At 38.2% G+C, this 22,762-nt stretch overlaps 1 protein-coding gene across 1 annotated transcript in view; it reads right to left on the reverse strand.

The window, feature by feature from the left end:
- The window catches only part of gb (genderblind), a 212,898-nt gene that overhangs the window by 45,700 nt on the left and 144,436 nt on the right, over nucleotides 1-22,762 (reverse strand). Inside the window, exon 12 of the mRNA XM_067155995.2 lies at nucleotides 8,848-8,997. Coding sequence (XP_067012096.1) covers nucleotides 8,848-8,997 — 150 coding nt within the window. The remainder of the gene's footprint in view (nucleotides 1-8,847; nucleotides 8,998-22,762) is intronic.

Raw genomic sequence — 22,762 nt, forward strand, 5'->3', positions numbered from 1 at the left:
CCTCAAAATGTCTCCCACAAATTCTTCAATGGCCCAAACAAGTGAAAGTCTGAGGGAGCTAGGTCAAACAAACAATCACCTGAGTTGTTATGGCATCCAAGTCGCTGAAAGCGCTTCTCAATTTTGGTTAATATGTTCACATATGCCTCAGAATTAATAGAGGTACCTCTCGGAATCACATCAATGAGTTTGACACCATCACAGTCGCAAAACACAGTGATCATGACCTTACCAGCGGAAGAGGTTGCTTTGAATTTTTTTTTTTCCCAGGCTCAGCTTCAAAACATTGCAGCAACTGAGAAGAAATGCTTTTTTTTTTTCCTGAGAATTTTGTGTTCCTCCGTAAGACGGCATGGAACCCATCGTGAACACGTTTTTGCATAATCAAGAGCACTGATGATTACACCCACACTTCCTTTGCTGACTGACAGCTCCCGTGCCAACTGCCGAATAATTCTGCGTCAGTCCTCGCAAATGAGCACATCAGCACGCTGCATCTTGTCAGGTGTGACACCCATAGGTGGCTTTTCCGACCACTGCAAATCCTGGAGCTCTCCTGAACTGCTCTCAGATGGCCTCACCCTCTGTGCCCAGCAACTAACTGTTCTTCGGTTGACTGCTGATGCTCCATAAACTGCACATAAACGTTTATAAATGTTCCCAACCACTCCTTGCTCGCAGTGAGAAATTCAATGTCACGCTGCTTGAAACGTACATCACTAAGTGATGCCATGTTGAACCATTGCTGCAAGTACGCTATCTGTTAGACGAAATGGAAACTTTGTGCACACACTTCGAAAACTTCAAAGAATTCATATCTATAAAGTTTTTCATTCGTACCATTCTTGTGGGCTGATTAAAAAAATTGTGGTGCATTCTTTTCTGGGCCACCTTTTTATAAACAGAAACCTTTCTAACAGAAGAATATACTATAAAAGAATTCTATGGAATCCACTCTTTTGCTCGCCAAACCATAGGTAGACAAGAGCAGGAGGTGTTTCCATCTTTCTTAAACCTTCTCTAGGATTAACAAATTAAATAAGAGAAAAAAAAAAAACACAATTATAATTAAAATAAATTATATTACATGAATAGGCATATATGCTCAATCTCAGATGATGGTAGATAATGTCATTGAACAAATAACAGAAGCTTTAATACGAATGATGACTGATAAATGAGTAACTTTTGCAGGTGATTGCACGAATGCACGAATTGATAAACCAAGCCATAAAACAGATCTAATCCTGGTTACACTAGAAGAAAGAGGATATAGCCTCATTAACAAAACCTGACATGTTAACATACACAGTGCCAAATGGCACTAGCACAACAGACCTTCCGAGAAGAAGGCATAAAAGTAACTAAACAGAAAGCACTCTGGACATCAGCAACAACACCAGTTACAACAACTTTTGATTTTAGTCAGCCATTATCTTCGATCAACCTTGTGGCAACCAGAATATCTAGGAAACTGAATTTGGAAAAATTGAAGGGAAATTTGAGAAAAATAGAAGAAGCAACATGACTAGTACAGCAACATCAAATAATAGAAACAATAGAACTATACTCCGCACGGATCTACTTCTAAACTGACGTTTTGGCAGATTTTGGCTCTGTCTGGTGGTTCTGTGCTGAAGCATAGACATCCAACCAATCCCAATCTGTCATTCATATCGATTTATATCGGCAGAGCGCGATGTCGAAAACCAGTTGCCAACTCTAATATTTACATTTGCTACGTGGTTAACCTATCTCTCTCAGCATGTATGGTATTCGGTACACTTCACGATCTTTTGCATTTTCCTTCAGTAATTAGTGTGCTTTTTATATTGTTGGAGGGTTCTAGTGACTATGAGATCAGTGGAGTGTTCCCTTTGTAGGTCATAACCTCCTTCCTGTGCCAGCCATTAGCAGTGAGTGGTTTTATTTCCTCATTCTCTTTTATTCTTAATAATATATTCCCTTATTAGTGTCAGATGTTGTCAGTAAGTGTAGCTTTTGTGAATTTGTTTTCAATCCATGTTCATTAGTTTTTTTGAGTACGGTATTACATTTTACAAGGGCTGTATACCGCAGTTGTTTTGCATCAGCTGTTCTCGCAGGTGTTGCACGCTGGCAACAGAGGAAAGGCGATGCTCATTTGTTTTGGGAAACTTCAATTTAGAAGTAAGGCCGTGCGGACTATATGCACGATGATTTTGCAATCATGTCAAACACAATTAAAGGATAGGAAATTGCAACCATGATTTTGACAAAGAATGCTATGATGAACGGAAGAAGACCCTGTCAGCACTACATCAAGGCAAAACCACAATGCAAAAACATGATTTATCATTACACGCCCAACAAAGAAAGTTATACAAAAGTTTAATTAAACAGAAAAAAGCAGACCGCGTAGATCTAAATACAAGCAGAACTTGCTCAAAAAGATCCTACAATAGCACTCAAAAGACCAAAATCACCTACAATAAAAGGAATCTCCAAAGAAACATGGGAAAATCATTTTTAAACCATTTTAAACATCAAACATAAGGACACAGCATATGAATATTATGCTGCGGAAACAACAGAAAATATCACCCCTATAACAAGACAGGAAATATATCATGCAATAACAAAAGCAAAATCAACAAAGCTTCAGGAACAGAACATCTCAAAGAACCTTACAATCTGATGAAAGACTATTGGATAGAATTATTCAATGCATGTTTGAGTCTAGGAAAAATATGTGAACAATGGAGAACATCAACAATAAAAGTTATTTTCAAAGGGAAATGGGAAACCTGTAACCCAGACTAATACAGAGGGATAGCCCTCAAAAACTTTCAAAATATTCATGGAAATTTTAAACAGCAGGCCTACTGATGAAGTAAATGTGCTAGTACTTGAAAACGAATTGATTTCAGAAAGGGAAGAAGCACTCTCAATGCTGTGAACTGCTCACTAGAACATGCTCAAGATACAATAAGACACCCAGGGAGAAAATATTTTGCAGTCTTCATAGGATACAGAAAAGCCTTCAATTTCATAAACAGGGAAACATTCATCCAAAAACTCACGTCTGCTGATTGGCGAAGCACACCAAATGACGAAAATACTTTCAGGCAATTTAAAATACATTTCATCCAGATATCTGATATTACCTTATCCAAGAGTTTAATTCATACTACTGGTATTTTATAAGGAGATCCGATTAGCCCATTACTGTTCAACGTCATGACAGCAGACATGACAAATATCATTAAGGACAGTTCAGCAATACTTCTATTCTATGCAGATGATATGGTAATAGGTTCAGAAGACAGAGAAGAGCCCCAGAAGGTACTAAACAGACACACTTCATGGGCCCTAACCAATGACTTGCAAATAAATCACAACAAAATTAAACAAATGACGTTCAAAAGAGGTGGTGAACTCTTTCCAAAAGATACACTGACCCTTCGAAGTAAACCTCTAGAAGTAGTATCAAAATTCAAATATCTTGGAGTTACTCTTCAAACAACATTGGCATCTTTCAACAATCATATCAAAGAAAGAGCAACATCAGCAATAAAGGCAATTTACAACATTCAACAACCACAAAAACTTTGAACAAAAACAGCAACGATACTGTTTAAAACAGCTAAAGCACTAGCAGCAACTTACGGGATCCATATAATCTGGGACAAACTTAAAATTAAGATGTACAATATTATAGGGAAGGATCCACCTTTCAATACTACGTAGTAAGTTGAACTAAAAAGTAGTTACAACCTGTTTATTGGGACCGGTTTCAACACATTTCAAGTGTCATCATCAGCCAATTAGCGAAGATCTTAAAACAACTAATATATTGAACACAGGCAAAATATTAACATTGTATCATATCGTAGCAATTCAGTTAATGTTCAAAACAATAATCACAGTCAAGAGAGTAAACAGAACATCACTATCTTGCGCCGAAAACAAATATAGTTGAAGTTCATAAGCAGATCAAGTATGCACTTATGTAAAGTCGTTGCTGGGCAGGTCTTGTAGGCATTTGTTTCTCCGGCCGAAGAGTAAAAGGTGACGTGAATGAAGTCTTAGGAAAACAGTGTAGGATTTAATTTCGTCAAATTCAAAGTGGATATATAGGTTTTAAAATAATTTAAAACGTTAAAAAAGAATAAAGCCAAATAAAAATATATTAAAAAATAGGAAGAAATAATGAAAGAAATACGAGGTTCAACTCGAAACAACTTGCCGTAGTAATTGATAAAGAAATGATAAATAGAGAAAGGGAGTGGGGAACGTTTATTAGAGGGTGGTGATGGTGGTTATTGTTATTAGAGGAAATACAATTGGGCAACAATCCTTTATATAACACTAATTCGAGGAAAAAAGAGGAAGAGAACCGACACTTCGAAAAATTAAGATATCGGTTAAAGGAAGACAAGGGCCACGAAGGGCGTGAAAATGAAAGACTCCCTAGCCCTCGCAAACCTAATAGCATTGGGGTCGGAAAAGAACAAGAGTTGACCAAGGGAGGTCGGACAGGATAGATGAAAGTGAGGACCCTGGCACAAGTAAGTGGAAGCAATGTCAGGACTCAGCTAAGGGCCCCGTGGTCGCCAACCCATGCTCCGAAGTTCAGAGCCCCTGGGGGATGGAGGGTGGGAAGGAAAGAAAAATGGAAGGGATCCGATACTTCAAAAAATGAGGATTGTTGCCCAATTGTATTTCCTCTAATAACAATAACCACCATCACCACCCTCTAATAAACGTTCCCCACTCCCTTTCTCTATTTATAATTTCTTTATCAATTACTACGGCAAGTTGTTTCGAGTTGAACCTCGTATTTCTTTCATTATTTCTTCCTATTTTTTAATATATTTTTATTTGGCTTTATTCTTTTTTAACGTTTTAAATTATTTTAAAACCTATATATCCACTTTGAATTTGACGAAATTAAATCCTACACTGTTTTCCTAAGACTTCATTCACGTCACCTTTTACTCTTCGGCCGGAGAAACAAATGCCTACAAGACCTGCCCAGCAACGACTTTACATAAGTGCATACTTGATCTGCTTATGAACTTCAACTATATTTGTTTTCGGCGCAAGATAGTGATGTTCTGTTTACTCTCTTGACTGTGATTATTGTGTTTTGAACATTAACTGAATTGCTACAATATGATACAATGTTAATATTTTCCCTGTGTTCAATATATTAGTTGTTTTAAGATCTTCGCTAATTGGCTGATGATGACACTTGAAATGTGTTGAAACCGGTCCCAATAAACAGGTTGTAACTACTTTTTAGTTCAACTTACTACGTAGTATTGAAAGGTGGATCCTTCCCTATAATATTGTACATCTTCTTATTTCTCTATTCAATACGGAACAATCATGAAGTTTTTAACTTTAAATAAACTTAAAATTAACGAAGCCCGCCTGGTGGCCATGATCATTAAGGCGTTGAAGTCTAAACGGTCTGACACCGAGGTTAGCCGGTTCGAGTCCCATTGGTCGAAAAAAATTTCACCATCAGAAAGTTGGCCGGTAGGGTAGGGGAGGTGGTGGTATACAATTTCTAGTCACTAGATTGCGTGCCAAAAGCCTGGATTAAATTTCACACCTCTCCGCAGTGCTCATATGGAGTGAGGACATATGACGCTGCTGATGGTGATTCGACTGTTGGATGGGGACGTTAAGCCTTGAGTAGACCCCTTGGTGCTATTTGAAAGGAGTAGGCCACGTACTGGCACCGGGTTTCACCCTCTACCTTCCTACTATCATATATCATCTCATTAAGTCCTCTGACGTCAGGAAGATCATCCGGTCATAAAAACCTGCCACGACAGATTCATCTCACCTCATACCCGGCCCTGTAGAGAAAGGGACAAGGGTTGGACAAACAAACAAGCTTAAAATTAAGTGATAGCGTACCAGTTATGAGAAAACATGTATGGGAATGCCTACTGAAAAGGAATGTACTAAAATCATTAAGATAAAATGTATAATGAGAGTAAGGGCAGTGTACAAGTGGGGAGTGGTGACTCAAACATTTTATACAAAGAAAGGTCTCAAGCAAGGAAGCAACTGTTGCCATTAATGTTTATTATATTGATGGATGAAATCATAAAACTTATAAAACAGAGTATCAGTAGTGATTACGTGAATCCTTTGGTATTTGCAGATGATGTGCTGATTTGGGGAAAAGGAAAAAAGGATGTACAAAGGAGACTGGACATTTGGAATGAAAATCTGAAGGAGTTTGGAATCCTAGGATATAAACTTCATAGTTCTTACCTATGGCTAACACCACTCAAGTAAATTTGGTGATTGACTGCAGGATCAACATTTACCAGTTCCCGTTTTACAATTGAAATTGTAATGCTTAGCAGTGATGGAACTAACAGTTCTATGAATATTAGTACATGAAAGAGTCTTGATGATGAGCATACTCAAGATGCTAAGAATTCAGAGCCTAATTTATTTTCGTATTTACTCATAATTTCATCCCAGTTTTTAATATCAATTGTATATTGGTTCATTTGTTTTATGTCAATTGTGTATATGTACATTTGTTTAGTTATCAGATGTTTTACATTAGGGCTGAAGATGGCCAGCCCAGGCCGAAACTAGTCCCTAGTTAATGCAATTCAAAATATTGCATATTATAGTATTGAAAGGTAGACCATTACGACATTAATTTAATAATTATTATTGTGAGTTTGGAAAGGTAATTCGTAAAAAGAAAACTGTAGTCATGCACTGTGAAAAAGAGAAGCCAAGTGAATATAGATGGAGAACGGTTAGAGAATGTAGAACAGTTTACATATCTGGGCAGCATTGTTAATGGAAGTAATGAAATCAACCCTGAAATTAATAACAGACTAAGTAAAGGTACAACATTTTATCCTCAAGTCAGAGAGCTTTTATGGGATGACAAAGTACCCAAGAGAACGAAATTAACACAATACAAACAGATATTTCATACCAATTGTAACATACGGACTAGAAACGCTGGTAACTAGTAAGACACAAGATAGTAAGATCCAAGCAGTAGAAATGAAATTTTTGAGAACATCGGTTAAAAAGACAAGAAGAGATAAAATTCAAAATATTAAAATCAGAGAATAGCGGTTGATCAGGGTTGGCGTGTTGGGATCAATCAATCAATCAATCAATACTGATCTGCATTTAGGGCAGTCGCCCAGGTGGCAGATTCCCTATCTGTTGCTTTCCTAGCCTTTTCCGAAATGATTTCAAAGAGACTGGAAATTTATTGAACATCTCCCTTGGTAAGTTATTCCAATCCCTAACTCCCCTTCCTATAAATGAATATTTGCCCCAGTTTGTCCTCTTGAATTCCAACTTTATTTTCATATTGTGATCTTTCCTACTTTTATAAACGCCATTCAAACTTCTTCGTCTACTAATGTCATTCCACGCCATCTCTCCGCTGACAGCTCGGTTAGTACAGAAAACACAGAAAACCAGGCTGAGATGGTTCGGACATATAAAAAGAATGGGAAAGGAACAGGTAGCAAGAAGGGAATTGGAAAGAGACCAGTTGGAAGACCGAGAAGAAGGTGGATGGATCAGATATCGAAGGACATTAGAGAAGCTGGATTGGCTGTGGCTGAAGTAATGGAGCAGAAAAAGTGGAAGGACAGAAAGGAGTGGAGGAGGCTTATTAACCACACCCGGGCGACTGGAGTGGGACATTGATGATGATGATAGCGTACCTGCAGATTAGGAACAAAATCGTGATAAGTTGAATAGCATGGTGGATATTTGTCTTACGGTAGCCTAGTTATGGATAGTATACGAAGGTCATGAAATTGCTTACTAATAATGAAGACAAAATTAAAATCCTTCAGGAAGTGAACAGGCATCTGCATCTTAAGCGTGTTGAGTAAGTACGAATGTCAGAACTCCTTCAACTCGAGACGGTCAAAACCAATGTGGATGTTGGTATTGCCGAAGTATTGTCACATTCAAGATTGCGGCCAAAGTCATTCCCTTGCACACAGCCAAGAGTAACCTCCAAATTCCCAGTTGAGGAGTGTGATCAGAAAACGATGTTTAATTTCCCACCGGTTCAAAACATAAGGCTTCAAGTAACACTTCAACATTACAGTTGTTTTGAAAGAGAGTGACCTTCCTTAAGACAATGATAATTTTCTGTGCCCCAGTGCAATTGTTTTCATATTTCTTGTCTCGAGTTTTTCATACCTTTTAATACTCTCCTCTCATCTTCAGAAAAGGCAAATACAGGTTTCATTGTACCCATATAAAGCCTACACAACATAAAATGCATTCATGAATAAAAAAAATATGTATTGTTTCCACATCCCTGTTAGATACATTTTATTTGCATATTCAATAGTGCAAATTTATAGCTTATTATCCCAAAAATATAATTTTCAATGCAATACACTCCTTTACTTTTTTATAAATTTTTGGTTGAATGTTTTATGTTCAGGCCCCTCAAAAACATGCTTTACACTATTATGTAGCTGTACTGTTCCAAACCTATCATTTATATTGCTAAAGAACAATAACATAATAAAAATGATAATTTGAAAAGACTCCAACTCGCAACCCTCTGTTCCACGAGAAGCAGATATTGAATGACTCCTTAAACACCATAGTTCAGCATAGTTCCCAATGCTCCTACTGCACATCTGCAAGTGCATGGGATCGTGTAATAGCACTGGGATCCAAAATGGAACTTAGAATGTATATTCACTGCTCATGTTGCAGCCACTTTTTTTTGTTTTCTGACAGCTGGACATGTAAGAAAACCAGAGCTTACTCTTCCCGTACTTAGTTATTTACTTGGCTTGAGACCAAGATAATTGTGATACTTGCCTTGATTGGTCGTTCCATTTCTGGTCGTTTCCATCGCAGCCACAGTATTCCACCCACAGACATCATGATAAAAAAGGACTCCACAATGCTTGAGTATGTGATAAGGACATGGATGTCACTTGTACACAGCATGATCAAGGAAAGCAAATTCTGCAAAGGTCAGAGGAAATACAACCGATTAGTTTAAAGCACGAGATTAAATTATCAATAACAATGTTATTTGTTTTACATCCCATTAACTACTCTTTTGCGGTTTTCGGAGATGTCGAGGTGCCGGAATTTAGTCCCGCAGGAGTTCTTTCATGTGCCAGTAAATCTACCGACACGAGGCTGACGTATTTGAGCACCTTCAAATACCACCGGACCAGGATCGAACCTGCCAAGTTGGGGTCAGAAGGCCAGCACCTCAACCGTCTGAGCCACTCAGCCCAGCATGAGATTAAACGATCCTGGACTCATTACTTACAAGAATCATATATCACCTAATCAACCAATAATGTAGACAAATGTTTAATTCTAGGCATAACTTATATTGTTGCATGCTGTTAGGATCCTTAACCCAGGAGAGGGCGTGCAGCCAGCACTTACATGAGAGGGCCCGAATGGTCAATAAGACTGCTTGTTTATTTATGCTTTTTTTTGGGGAAGGGATTATTTCTTTTATGTAGTTTTCTCAGTTTTCTTGAATCCATACATTTATGTATGAACAATTTTTTATATGGTACTTTCCAAAAAAAGGAAAAAAAAGCTGCCACGACTGTACAGGTAAAATAACATGTCGTCCTTCATTTTTTGGTCCTGGTAAGTGAATTACAATGTTGTTTACCCTTGTACGATCACACAAGGGAGTGCTATGTACATCTCACTTAGTCTGACCATCTCTTCCAGTGTATTGAGGGCCTACAACAAGGCTGACTACTCACAGCACTTCAATGTCATCCTCAGATTCAGCTGATACTTCAGTTTCCGTATTATGATCAATGGCCTCACTAACATTTATAGGAAGGGGAGTTAGGGATCAAAGTAACTTACCATGGGAGATGTTCAATAAATTTTTACTGGGCAACTGCCCTGAATGCATATCAGTAGTGACTGATTGATTGATTGATTAATTGATTTGATCTCCTTCGTCATCTGCTTCCTCTTCTGAAACATCTACGGAATTTTGTCTGATAACATCTGCAAAAAGCCTCTGGCGAAATGCGCCCTGTTCTCTTCCTAGTGCTTCGTTCCATGTCGCCTTTTTTAACGATCTCAAGAAGTTTATTTATTCTTTCCTGTTCTTTCTTATCCGTTATGAAGTCAAACGCACAATATACTACCTGAACAAAACAACAAAAATACAGGAGAAAGCATTAAAATAAATGTCAGAAACTCAGCATGCCACAGGACGCGCGCTGTTCAAAGCACCGTTAATATGCACTTTCAATCACCAAATTAACACAATCATGACTGAGGGATCGACAATGCTGTATGCGCTGCCCAATACCTCCTAATATGATATGATTGGGGTGAGGGAGTAGTACAACAATCACCTAAAAACTGGCAAACAAACGCGCCTCCTCCCGGGTTAAAACTAAAATCACTACAAAGAGAGGTAGTGTGTTCTACTACCATCTATATTAACTTAACTACTGTTTACAGTTATTTTACAGTTATTTATAAGTTTGCGAATGTTTGAGTTTTCCACTCAACATGGTTTTTTACTAACACAGCTGAACACACTTTGACCTCTTGTTCTCTCACAGCCTCCACAGTTCAGTGTATTTCCAAAACAGTTAGCTTCACAACCACCAAACTTCACTGAACTCTCCGCAGTGCCCTCTGACAGATTTTTTTTTTAAAGCTATTTGCTCTACGTCGCACCGACACATACAGGTCTTATGGCGACGATGGGATAGGAAAGGGCTAGGAGTGGGAATGAAGTGGCCATGGCCTTAATTAAGGTACATCCCCAGCATTTGCCTGGTGTGAAAATAGGAAACCATGGAAAACCATCTTCTCTAACAAAATCACTCCCGATAAGACTAAATGACTAGTCAAGTCTTCTTCTGTTCATTCACAACTGATCCACTTGAGACTGGCTGATTTGCACCAGATGCACTCTTTATGCAGGCCCAGAGAAGAATCTAGTAGTTGCCACTTCCAGATCACACTGGGCTCTAAAGTTAATCAGCTTCCAGCTTCTGCCAGGAGCTTCCTTATCAAGAGCTTCAACAGTTTGTCAACACTATTGTTTAGCAACCCCATCCAAATAGTCATTGCTACGCCAGCATTATGTTTTCGTGCTGGCATTATTACATTTTGTCAGCTGCCCTGTACTCAGTCTTCATTGTCACAGTATTTCTAAATTAAGTCATATGCAAATACATAAGAACATGAATAAGCACACATAATAGGATAAACACAATGACAGGCCAACACTGGAAGAGGGAGCAATAGAAAAGGAAATAAGGACAAACATGAAAACACTAAAGGACAAACTCCACTTCTTCATATACTGCTCTGCTGTCTTCTAAAAGACAGGTTTTCTCCTCATCAATCACAATTCTTCTACATCCATTTCATCTCAGCATCCAATGAGCTCATTTCTGCCTCCCAAGTTATTCCAGAGGGTGGGCTTTAACATTCACTGAGAGGCCAGGTCCTCCTCATCATCATCTTCTTAAAGACTGTTGTGATTTCTTATGGGTCTGACACATATTTGGTTTTTTTCTTGTAAGCTTGAAGACCATATTCTGCCAATCAATCATTCAATTCCTGAATTTGAAGTTTCCAGCAACTGACACAATGTTATCACTACACAACTTACATAACAGTCCAGGATATTGGCCACTGCAGGTCTGCAGTCACAGTGTCCATCACAAGGATGAACAAAAGTGGAGATAATTGTTGTGCTGTGAGGTGGTACAGTAAGGATGTTCATGAAACATTTGTTATCTGACCCCATGGTGAACATGAATTATCCATATTTTTGAATCATTTGAACAGCATACAGCCAAACATAAAATTTACCATGGAGTCTGAGTGTGGAGGATGCTTGCTGTTCTTGGATGTTTTGGTTTCTTGGAAATCAATAGAACTTTAGGTCATACGGTTTACCGTAAACCCATCCATACTAATAGATATCTTCATGAGTAAACACTTTTAACAGCCGAACAAGGCAGGTTTATGAGGAGGATAAATTAAATGGTAACCTTGAATTTCTAAAGAATGGTTATACAATGAAACAAATTGATGAAGTGCTACATCCCAAGCCAAAAGACAGTTTGTTGCGTGATTTTCCTCCTTTAAGTCTGGCCTCCTTGCTATACGTACAATCTGTTGGCAATACTATCAGACACCCTCGTCGGAGGGTCTGCCTTACAAGGGCTGCACTCGGCTACAAATAGCCACACAAAATTATTTTACTATCAGAAGGCACAATATCAAAACTATCTTTAATTCTAATATCATCGCAGGCAATTGCTTGCAATCCGTTGAAGATCCTATTGGTTTAAACTATGCTGGAACATACACGGTTCCTTGTTCCTGTGGATCGGTTAATGTTGGTCAAACATAGGAAGGTAGCAACGAGGGTTAAGGAACATTGCAGGGACTTACGTCTTTGACAGCCACAGAAATCCGCCGTGGTAGCGCATGCCATACACCATGACCATCAAATAATTTTTGATGCAACACCTGTCATTTGTAAAGAGAAACGTTTGACACCTAGCATCATTCATGAGGCAACTGAAACTGCTAAACACCCAAATAATTTTAACAAAGGGGATGGCTATATACTGAGCAGATCATGGCTACCTTCCATAGTTTACTCTTCAACATCTTTCTCCTTGACTGTGGAGGCCCTGGAACAAACTACATCACGGTCTTTCTATTTTGAGTCTAGTTACTATAGAGTAACAGTTGCCATAAACAGTTACTGAAAGTAACTTCTTTTAAATGAGTGAAATTTTATTGTGTGTTATTTTCCACCTATTCAATACAATCAATCATAAGATTAATGTTCTTTCCTCATTAAACTATGAACATGGGACATGTTTTGCCCCTTTTAAAGGGTATCATCACCTCAAAACCAAAAACAGGTACCTGTTTAGCTATCAGAGGAGGATGACTGAGAAAACTTTGGACTTACAGGTATCCTTCGTGTGTACTCTATCCATGTGTGCTTACACTATAAGTTGCTGCTCTCCATTTCTTTCCTACAAATTTTCTATTTTACTCCTGTTAGCTTTCTTAGATAAGCATTTTCTGTGTCTGTTACCGTATTTACTTGAATAATCCCTGCACATTAAAAAAAAAAATTGAGGCATGAAATTGGGGTGTGGGTTTTATTTGCGTCTAGGTTGGCAAGTTTTCAATGTTGGATGTACAGTTACGCTTTATGTAACCACAGATGGAAGAAAACTGCCCCCATATGTCACATTTAAACGGAAAAGAAATTCAGACTCTTATTTTAAAACTGCATTTACATTTTTTAAAATAGTATTTTACAGAGTAATTTAAATTTAAAATTGCTCCATATCACGATAGAATGTTTCTTCCGAAACGTGCAGGGGTAGCTTTCCACACTTTCTTTCACTTCGGTGTGTCGACAGTGTGTTTCAATTGCTAAGTTTGATTGAAATAGTAATTCTTTTGTATTCAGCATTTGAAGGAATGCCACAATATAATGTAACAGGCAGTTTGCGGAGAAGCAGAATCCGCGAACACAGGCGATGCCGACAGCTGATGAGAAAGCGTGGCTTATAATTATAATCAATTCGAATGAACCGAACAATAATGTCATTGCCAATGAAACTGTAGGCCTATTGTTTTTTATGTTAGCCAAAACGGACGTTTTTAAAGATGGGGTCAAAGTATTGTGTTGCAATGCAGACGGAAGCGAAAGATTTCCTCCCCTTGTCATAAAAAGCTTGATAAGCCACAATGTTTTAAGGGCGTCGGGCACTTTCCGTGCAAGTACAAGACATCTAAAAATGCAAACAGTAAAGTAATCCAAAAAATAAAGCACTTGCACAGGGGAGCCAGCATTTTTTGTCCTCATTTTTGAATCGTCTTTGAATTTACTCAAAAACACACATTTTCTTCTTACCGAAACTGAATCTGCTAAACTTATAACAATGAACCCCCAATTACCATCCGCGAAAGCCTACCCTAAAATTCACAAAGAAGATGTACCCATGAGACCAATTATAAACTATAGAGCCAGTCCAACCTATAAATTATCGCAATTCATCCAAAAAAATTTAAAAAAGCATTATTCAGTTTTAGCAAAAAAAAAAACAATACAAAACTCAATAGATTTTTGCAACAGAACCAAAGAACTAAAGATCGAACAACACCATACCCTTGCTTCATTTGACATAACAAACATGTACCCTAACATTCCTGTTAAACAAACAATCAAAATAATAGAATCTAATTTTAAAAAACCACAGCAACTTGACCACCTTAGAAATAAACGAATTCATAAATTTACTTGAATTCGCCATAAACAATAACTATTTCAGATTTCACAATACCATATATCAGCAACAAGGCCTACCTATGGGGTCTCCTGCCTCCGGAATATTAGCAGAAATATATATAGATTACTTAGAACACACGTCAATTAATAAAATAGATAATATACATTTTTGGTGCAGATTTGTTGACGATATCTTCGTAATTATAGATAATAGATCCACTGACGCACAAACTATACTAGATAAACTTAACACTTTAGACCCCCAAATTAAATTCACTAAAGAAACCAAAAATAACCGTACACTAAATTACTTAGACTTGACAATAACCAGACACGACAACCACTTATCTTACAAGATCTACAGGAAACCCACACACAACTTAAATACCATAAAAAATGACTCCATTCATCCCAATACACACAAAAGAGCAGCCTATCATAGTATGATATATAGAGCTTTTAACAGTAGAAGACCAAAATAATGAACTGAAATTAATCCAAGACATAGCTAAACATAACGGATATAGCAAAGAAATGGTCAACAAAATCATTCATAAAATAAAATCCCAACCTAAAACTAAATTAACTAAAACAGCCAAACCCAAAAAAGATTATGCCCTATTTACCTTTAACAACACCCATATATATATACCATAACTAATATTTTCAAGAAGCACAACATGAAAATAGCATTCAAAACCACACACAACAGCACCAACATTATACATAACACTAAAACAGTCAATAATAATAACAAATACAACCAATCAGGTGTCTACCGTATGAAATGTAACAACTGTGACACAAGTTATATTGGACGTACAGGCAGAAACTTCACCATCCGCTATAATGAACATATAAATGCAGTAAAACATAACCATTTCTCATCAATAGGCCAACATGTAGAAGAATCTAAGCATAGCTTCACAGACATCAATAATGATATGACGATACTAAACATAAACTCTAAGGGCCCCCTGCTCAACATAACCGAAGATTTCTAGATTTCTATATTTCTTTGGACCAATACACTAATCCTAATCATAACATTAACGATATTACAGAGAAAACCAGCATGATTTTTGATAAAGCCATTCGGGCATTAAAGAATGATTACCTCAAAATAGTAAACACACGCTCTAACAAACCAACGAATCACAAGCCTGACCCCGCCCCTACTTCCCCAATAGTCACTCCTTCTTCCCCTCCACAGCTAACATGAGCCCCAGACGCACTCGTAGTAGAACACAGCAAGCCTTCAGACATATTGGTACAAGACCTCCACAACAACAATAGTAAGTACTCTTTCCATATACACACCAGGCATTCCTTCATACATATACTATACTTATATTAGCTTATCTTTACAGACTACACCACAAACGAACATAGACGAGAGAGGTGTTACCACCAACAGCTTCTAAATTCAAACTCAAGACCTGCAGTCTATTATATTAAAATTTACTGAAGTACATCACAGTTGGATTATATAACACAAAAGTTTTTCATGACGAAGGTTCATACTAACATGACACATATCAGCCTCATAACATTCTCGAAGATTACCTCACACAGCTAAACCAACATAACATAGAAGCAAAGGAACCACACAGAAGATAGAAGAATGGAATCTAAGCAACATGAAATTTTAATAAACATTTTAATGTGTTAAAACTTTTTAAGTGTTTTATATTGTGGCCCATATGTTTTAATGTGTTCTGTATACTCATGTTCTAACTTATTGTAACTTTTTACCCTTGACCACAAATATTTTAACTTCATGCTACTGTATACTGCATTTCCATCCCCCATTCGACATCCGGATGTCTAACACAATAACAACTTTTGATTTTGTCTAATAGATGGAAACTAATCATGTACTAGCTGATGATGGCCGTTAAGGGTCGAAACCGGTACTAGTGTAATCTATTTACAAGAAATCGTGTATTGATTGGTGGAAAAACACATTTCTTGTCTATACATTGAATCTATCAATATGGAAAATGAAATTTATAAACAATAAAAGAGCACTACTGTGTCGCAACCAACGAGCTCAACTGATAACAAATTGCTATATGCTTCCTTGCTGCCTAGCAGTACTGGCTGCTCTGGAATGGACAGATCACAGATGCATTTATTGTTTGTGACTGGCGTGATTACTGTAGACATGTGTGCGTGAGAATTTAAGTTTTTAATTTGTGTTTGGGGTGTTTGTAGAAATAATTTGTTTTAATAGTGAACAATTACAGAAAGTCATTTATATTGCAAAACATTAATCTGTGAAGCATTTATAAGTGATTATGGGTAAATATAGAAACTATTCTGCGGGCTTCAAGCTAACCGTAATTGCCTTCGCTGAACAGCACGGGAACAGAGCTGCAGAAAGAAAATTTTCAGTGAGTGAGAAGTTGGTGCATGACTGGCGGAAATTAAAAAACAAGCTAAAAAGCACAAACCCTTCTAGACGCGCGTTTAGAGGTCCTAAAACAGGGAAGTTTTCTATAAGTGACGAAGAAGTGTTTATGTACGTCAATGAAATACATAGCAATGGCTGCAGTGTATCATATGAAATGTTACAAATGAAGGGACGGGAAGTAGCGCGCAAACACAACATAACTCAGTTTAAGGCGAGTCGTGGGTGTATTAAGGGGTTCATGCGAAGACACAATCTGTCAGCAAGTTGTCCACTTCATGACCGTATCGACGAGTATAATCAACAAGTATAATTAAAGAACCACCTAATCAATACTTTATTTTTTGCGTTGGGCAAAATAAAATATACTTTATCACTCACAGAACATGTTTCGACCACTTAGTGGTCATCATCAGCTGTATAAGGAAAACTTAGATGAAAAATATTGGACAATAAGCACAAGCGTTAGTCTTTAGGTTATGGAAAAAATATTTGCTGTGTTGATTGTTTGATTGGTAAAAGTTCTTTGGTATCTTCACTGTTATAAAATGGTGGTCATCTGGTTAGGACAGCTTGCCTCACGTTATCATATCTTGGAAAGATGTTTATTCCGCGCTGCCTTGGGGATCTGTCTTTGTGCACGACCTAGTGTAGTAGCGATGTGACACGGTTTGATTGTTCGTGCAATGCACAGAAGAAAAGGGAAGTGGTGTCATCATCTAGTACGTCATTTGAAGGAGGAGGGAGACTTAGCAGTGATTCTGCGACGTCGTGCTTGATTATTTCACTTTTTCGTCTTATTTGTTGTCTGTCAACCCATCCCATGTATTTACTGATGTGCTCGTATAAGAGGTCTTTTTGCTCATTCATTTAGTTAAGATTCTTTTCCCCATTTTCTAATTTATCAAGAATAAAATGTAGATGTTTTTTAGGTTGTTCATTAGTGTTCCTTTATTGATCTTACTTATGATTTGAAGATCCTGTTTGATATTAGTGAATTTGTGGTTCACTTCTTTCATATGAGCTCCCATAGCAGAGAATCTTCTGTGTTTCTCTGCATTGACGTGTTCCTGATATCTAATTATGAAGCTCCGTCCTGATTGTCCCACATATGTTATTTTACACTGAGTCCATGTCAACTTATAAATGCCAGATTCTTGGAATGCATCATCTTGAAGTTTATTGGCTCTATTGTGATTAAAGAATCTACGTTTCGTATTGTTTTTGGTTGAAAAAGCTACTTTGGCGTTGTATTTCTTAAACAAATTCGTGATTTCATAAATCCTCGGGTTATTAAAGGTGAATTTGACAAAGGTGAATTTGACATATCTCTTAGTCTTCTCTGATTGCTGTTTAATTTGTTGTTGAAATTTGCATTTAGAGATGATTTTGTTGATGAATTTCAGACTGAAACCATTATGCAAGGCTTGTTGACGAATGTAAGATAGTTCCTTCTTTCTGTCAGTTTCTGTTAACGGTATTTCAAAGGCCCTGTTGACAAAACTATAGTAAGCAGATTACTTTTGTGAAATGGGATGTAAAGAATCGCATTTTATTGTGGTCAGTGTAAAAGTAGGTTTTCTGCAAATTTTAAACTGGAAAATGTTGTTTTTCCGAACTGTTTGAATATCTAGAAAATTGAGCATACCATCTTCTTCTTCTTCAGTTGTAAATTTAATGTTAGGGTCTAAACCATTTAAAATATTTAGAATACTTAGACTGTCATTGATTTCTCCATTTATTATGGCATAGGTATTATCAACATATTGTAGCCATAGATCCAGTCCTTCAATGTGGCCTATCACAATCACAGTTGTAATCGTGCAAGCGAAGAGGAAGGTTGGTGAGTGAGTGAGTGCTGACATGGGGATTTCAATAGAATTGTACCGGGCGATGATAGGTCGTTGGCACGGTAGAGGCAGGAATACGAGGCGCAATATGGGTGGCAGAGCCGGACAGCAGGTGAGTCTGATTTCAATTTTGATGGCTGCATCAGTGATGGCAGTGTTGTTGATCATTGGAGGGGTCGAGATGAACCCCGGACCTGATCATGATAATACAGTTGGTTGGGAAGACACGGAGAAGATAAGGGAAATTGGTAAGGCTTAAGCTCAAGCTGAACAAATGAGAGAGCTATTACGAGAGCAATCTAGTGAACTACGAGAAATGGTGAAAGAGGAGATAGGAAAGGTGACAGAAAGGATGGACCAAAATAATAAAGAAATATCAAGTTTGAGGGATAAGGTGAGAAGAATGGAGGAAGAGATAAAAGAGTTGAGATGGCAGGAGAAGAAGCGACAAGGGGAAACCCGAAAGAAAAATATCTTTATATATGGGCTACCCGAGAACACTAAAGAAGACCTGGTATTCAAAGTGTTGGAGCTAATTAACGAGAGGTTGAAGATTAGTTGCAGAGAGGCCGATATAGACGAGATACAGAGAATGGGGAAAGTCAAAGGCAAGAGACCAGTGAGAGTGAGGTTCATATCAACCCTATTAGTGAGGAAGATTCTGCGGAATACTAGCCGGCTGAAAGGTGAAAACGTATGGGTCAAACAGGAGATGGAAAAAGAAGCCTTCAGGAACCAGAAAATGCTACAGTTCCACCTAGGAAAAGCTAGAAGTGAAGGATTAATGGCATACATAAGGCACAATAAATTAGTGGTGGGCAACAACAAGTGGACCAAAACGTGGGGAGTAGAGCAGTTAAAGAATATGCACAACACAGCGAGTACATTGGCCGAGGAGGAAGGTGAATGCACGAGGCAGCTGAGACCAGCAGAATGCGAAGCAGCGAGTGAAGCCCAGGTAGTGACGCGACAAGGACAGAGAGAGGAAGAAGGAGATGCTGAGACAACGAATAGCGAGGGCAGTCCAGGTGACCTTCAACGACAGCTGAGTGCAAACTCTATGAAAGATGCAACACCGAAATGCAGACGTGTGAGTCTCAAGGTCTTCTGGCTCAGAAAAGGTAATGGAAACGAGAGTGGCCTCGATAGAGAATGTGTTAATACTCTAGATGAGAACTCTGATGATCTGGGTGTTTCAAGGATTACGAGGTCCAAGAAGAACAGCCAGAGTGAGAGACAGGGGAGTAAGAAATAACTGGAGATAATAGTAGGGTGTATCGATATTGAAGGCCTTAGAAGTAAGTTACAAAATGAAACTTTTAAAGAGTTGTTACTTAGTTTGCATATTCTCGCATGCGTGGAAACATGGATTCCACCGAAAAGTATTATAGAAATAGGAGAGTTCACGGCCTACTGTAAGTCAAAAGATAGACGAACCGACAGGGGCAGATACCCGGGTGGGATGATGGTGATGGTTAGGGAGGATTTGCAAGCTAGAATAGTCCAAATAGAATCAGAAATGGAGGAAATGATGTGGGTCAAAATAAAGATGTACGATGAGAATGAACCAGATTTATGTATTGGCTTTGTCTACAACCCTCCTGAAACCTCGCCATTTGCGAAAAGAGATTTCTTTGATGAGTTGGCACTAGAAATTAATAGAATGCAAAATATTTTTGAGGATGCAGGCATTCTAATAATGGGGGATTTCAATGTGAGGGTTGCAGACCAGAAGCCGGTGTACGGTAAGGAGACATTTTGCTAGTTGTTTTACGTCGCACTGACACAGATAGGTCTTACGGCGACGATGGGACAGGAAAGGGCTAGGTGTGGGAAGGAAGCGGCCGTGGCCTTAATTAAGGTACAGCCCCAGCATTTGCCTGGTGTGAAAATGGGAAACCACGGAAAACCATTTTCAGGGCTGCCGACAGTGGGGTTCGAACCTACTATCTCCCGAATACTGGATACTGGCCGCGATAAGGAGACAGAAGCAGTTTATGTACAAAAGAGAGTGAGCCAGGATAAGGGTTGTAATAAGAATGGAGAAAAGTTGCTAGAGCTATGTGGTATGATAGAACTATATATTTTGAATGGATGGTGGCATGGCGATGAATTAGGGAACCTGACATTCATAATGGAAACGGGGTAGTAGCATAGACTTGGCGCTATGCTCCAGGAATGCGTTGCCTGTGATTAAATGCATGGAGGTTAAAGAATGGGGTGAGTCACATCATCTTCCAATCATTGTCAGAGTAAAGGATAGAGAGGGTAAGGCATCAACAAGCAATATGATAAAATTCAAAGAAACTCTAGTTACTAAATACAGATGGAAAGAGGCTAAAAAATGAGTTTATGAAGTATTTTGAGGGAGAAATAGGGCAGATAGTGAAAGGTGGAATAGATTCAATGATCGAGATTAACCAAACGAGTACAGCAGTTAAAATAATAGAAAATTCTGTAAAGATGGCAGGGGAGAAGATGAGGATAAAGGAGGGAAAGAATATAATAGGAAAAGGCTGGTACAATGACGAATGCAGGCACAAAAAGTATGAAGTGCTGAAAGCATTGAAGGAGTTTAGAAAACATGGGGGAGAAAACCATAGGATGAGATTCTGTAATTTGAGAAGAGAATATAGGGAATTACTGTATGCAACTAAGTCCGAATGGCAGGGGCAGAGAGTTGTTGAATTAAATAGCAATGCAAAACAGAATGATAGTAGGTAAGTATGGAGTACAATCCACAGGATTTGTGGAATGCGAAAGCTGTCGCGGGAGACGGAAATAAGTCAGGCTATCTGGGTGGAGCACTATAAGAAACTTTTAGAGGCTGAAGACAAGTGGAGCCCGAGAATAAACGAAATCGGAATATCGGTAGGACTAGGGTGTACTATGCCTGCATTAGACAAGGAAATTTCGAATGAAGAAATAAGGGAGGTAATAGGGAAAGCCATGAAAGGCAAATCAGGAGTGATTTCGGGCATCACTAACGAATTTTGGAAGCAGCTAGCACAGAATAAGGATATCCTAGAAAGTATGGTGAAACTATTTAACAGAATATTTGAAGGAGGTGAGTTCCCAAAATCTTGGCAAGAGGGAGTGATCTGCCCAATCTATAAGAAGAAAGGAGATAAAAATAACCCTAACAACTACAGGGGTATAACGTTGCTAGATACATTAAGTAAAATATATACAGGTGTGTTGGCCAAAAGGTTAATGAAGTGGGCAGAGGGGGAACTGATTCTGGAGAGGCTGCAAGCAGGCTTTAGAGAAAGGATGAGGACAACAGATAATATTTTTGTAGTGAAAACAATAATAGATAAGTATGTAAAAAAGAAAGGCGGAAAAGTGTACATTACTGCTATTGACTTGGAGAAAGCATTTGATTCTGCGAGCAGAGGGGCGGTCGTGGTCAAGATGAGAAGGATAGGGGTGTCCCAGAAGATGATAAGAGCGGTTGAAAACATATATTCAGAAGTAAGGTGTTCAATCAAAACCAAGGAGGGAACAATTTTTGGGGAAATATTCTCTAATGTAGGGTTGAAACAGGGTTGTAAGTTGTCACCAGTACTGTTTCTACTCTTTATAAATGATATCTTTCAGTCGAAAGGTTTTGAGGCAGGGGTATACCCAAGCCTTGAGAACCAGGATGTTCCGGGCCTCATTTTTGCTGATGACATCCTTCTGCTCACTTTGACACCCAATAGTATGCAGGGTAGTATAAATGTGGTAGTAAATTACTGTCAAGAGTGGAACTTAAAAATTAATGCACAGAAAACAAAGGTAATGGTGTGCAAAAAAAGGATACAAATTGTCAAAGAATGAAAAATGGTGGATGGGTGAGGCGAGGTTAGAAGTTGTCAAGAAAGTGGAATACTTGGGTTTGATATTAAGTGGAAATGGGAAATGGACGGAGCAAATAAAAAGATCAAAACTAAAAGGCATGAGTGCACTGTCAGCCATTAGCATACTGGAGAAGAAGATGCCCAACACAGACTACAGAGTGTATAAAAATGTTTTTAATGCAGTAGTTAAATCTACAGTGTTGTATGGAGCAGAAATTTGGTGAGTCGAAGGGAGGGTTGACTCACTTGATACAATTACAAGTAGATTTGGGAAAATAATTATGGGCCTACCCAGTTGTTCAGCTAATTGTGGAGTGAGAATGATGTGCAAAGATATGTC

The sequence above is a fragment of the Anabrus simplex genome, chromosome 1 (genome assembly GCF_040414725.1).
Source record: "Anabrus simplex isolate iqAnaSimp1 chromosome 1, ASM4041472v1, whole genome shotgun sequence".
NCBI lineage: Eukaryota > Metazoa > Arthropoda > Insecta > Orthoptera > Tettigoniidae > Anabrus > Anabrus simplex.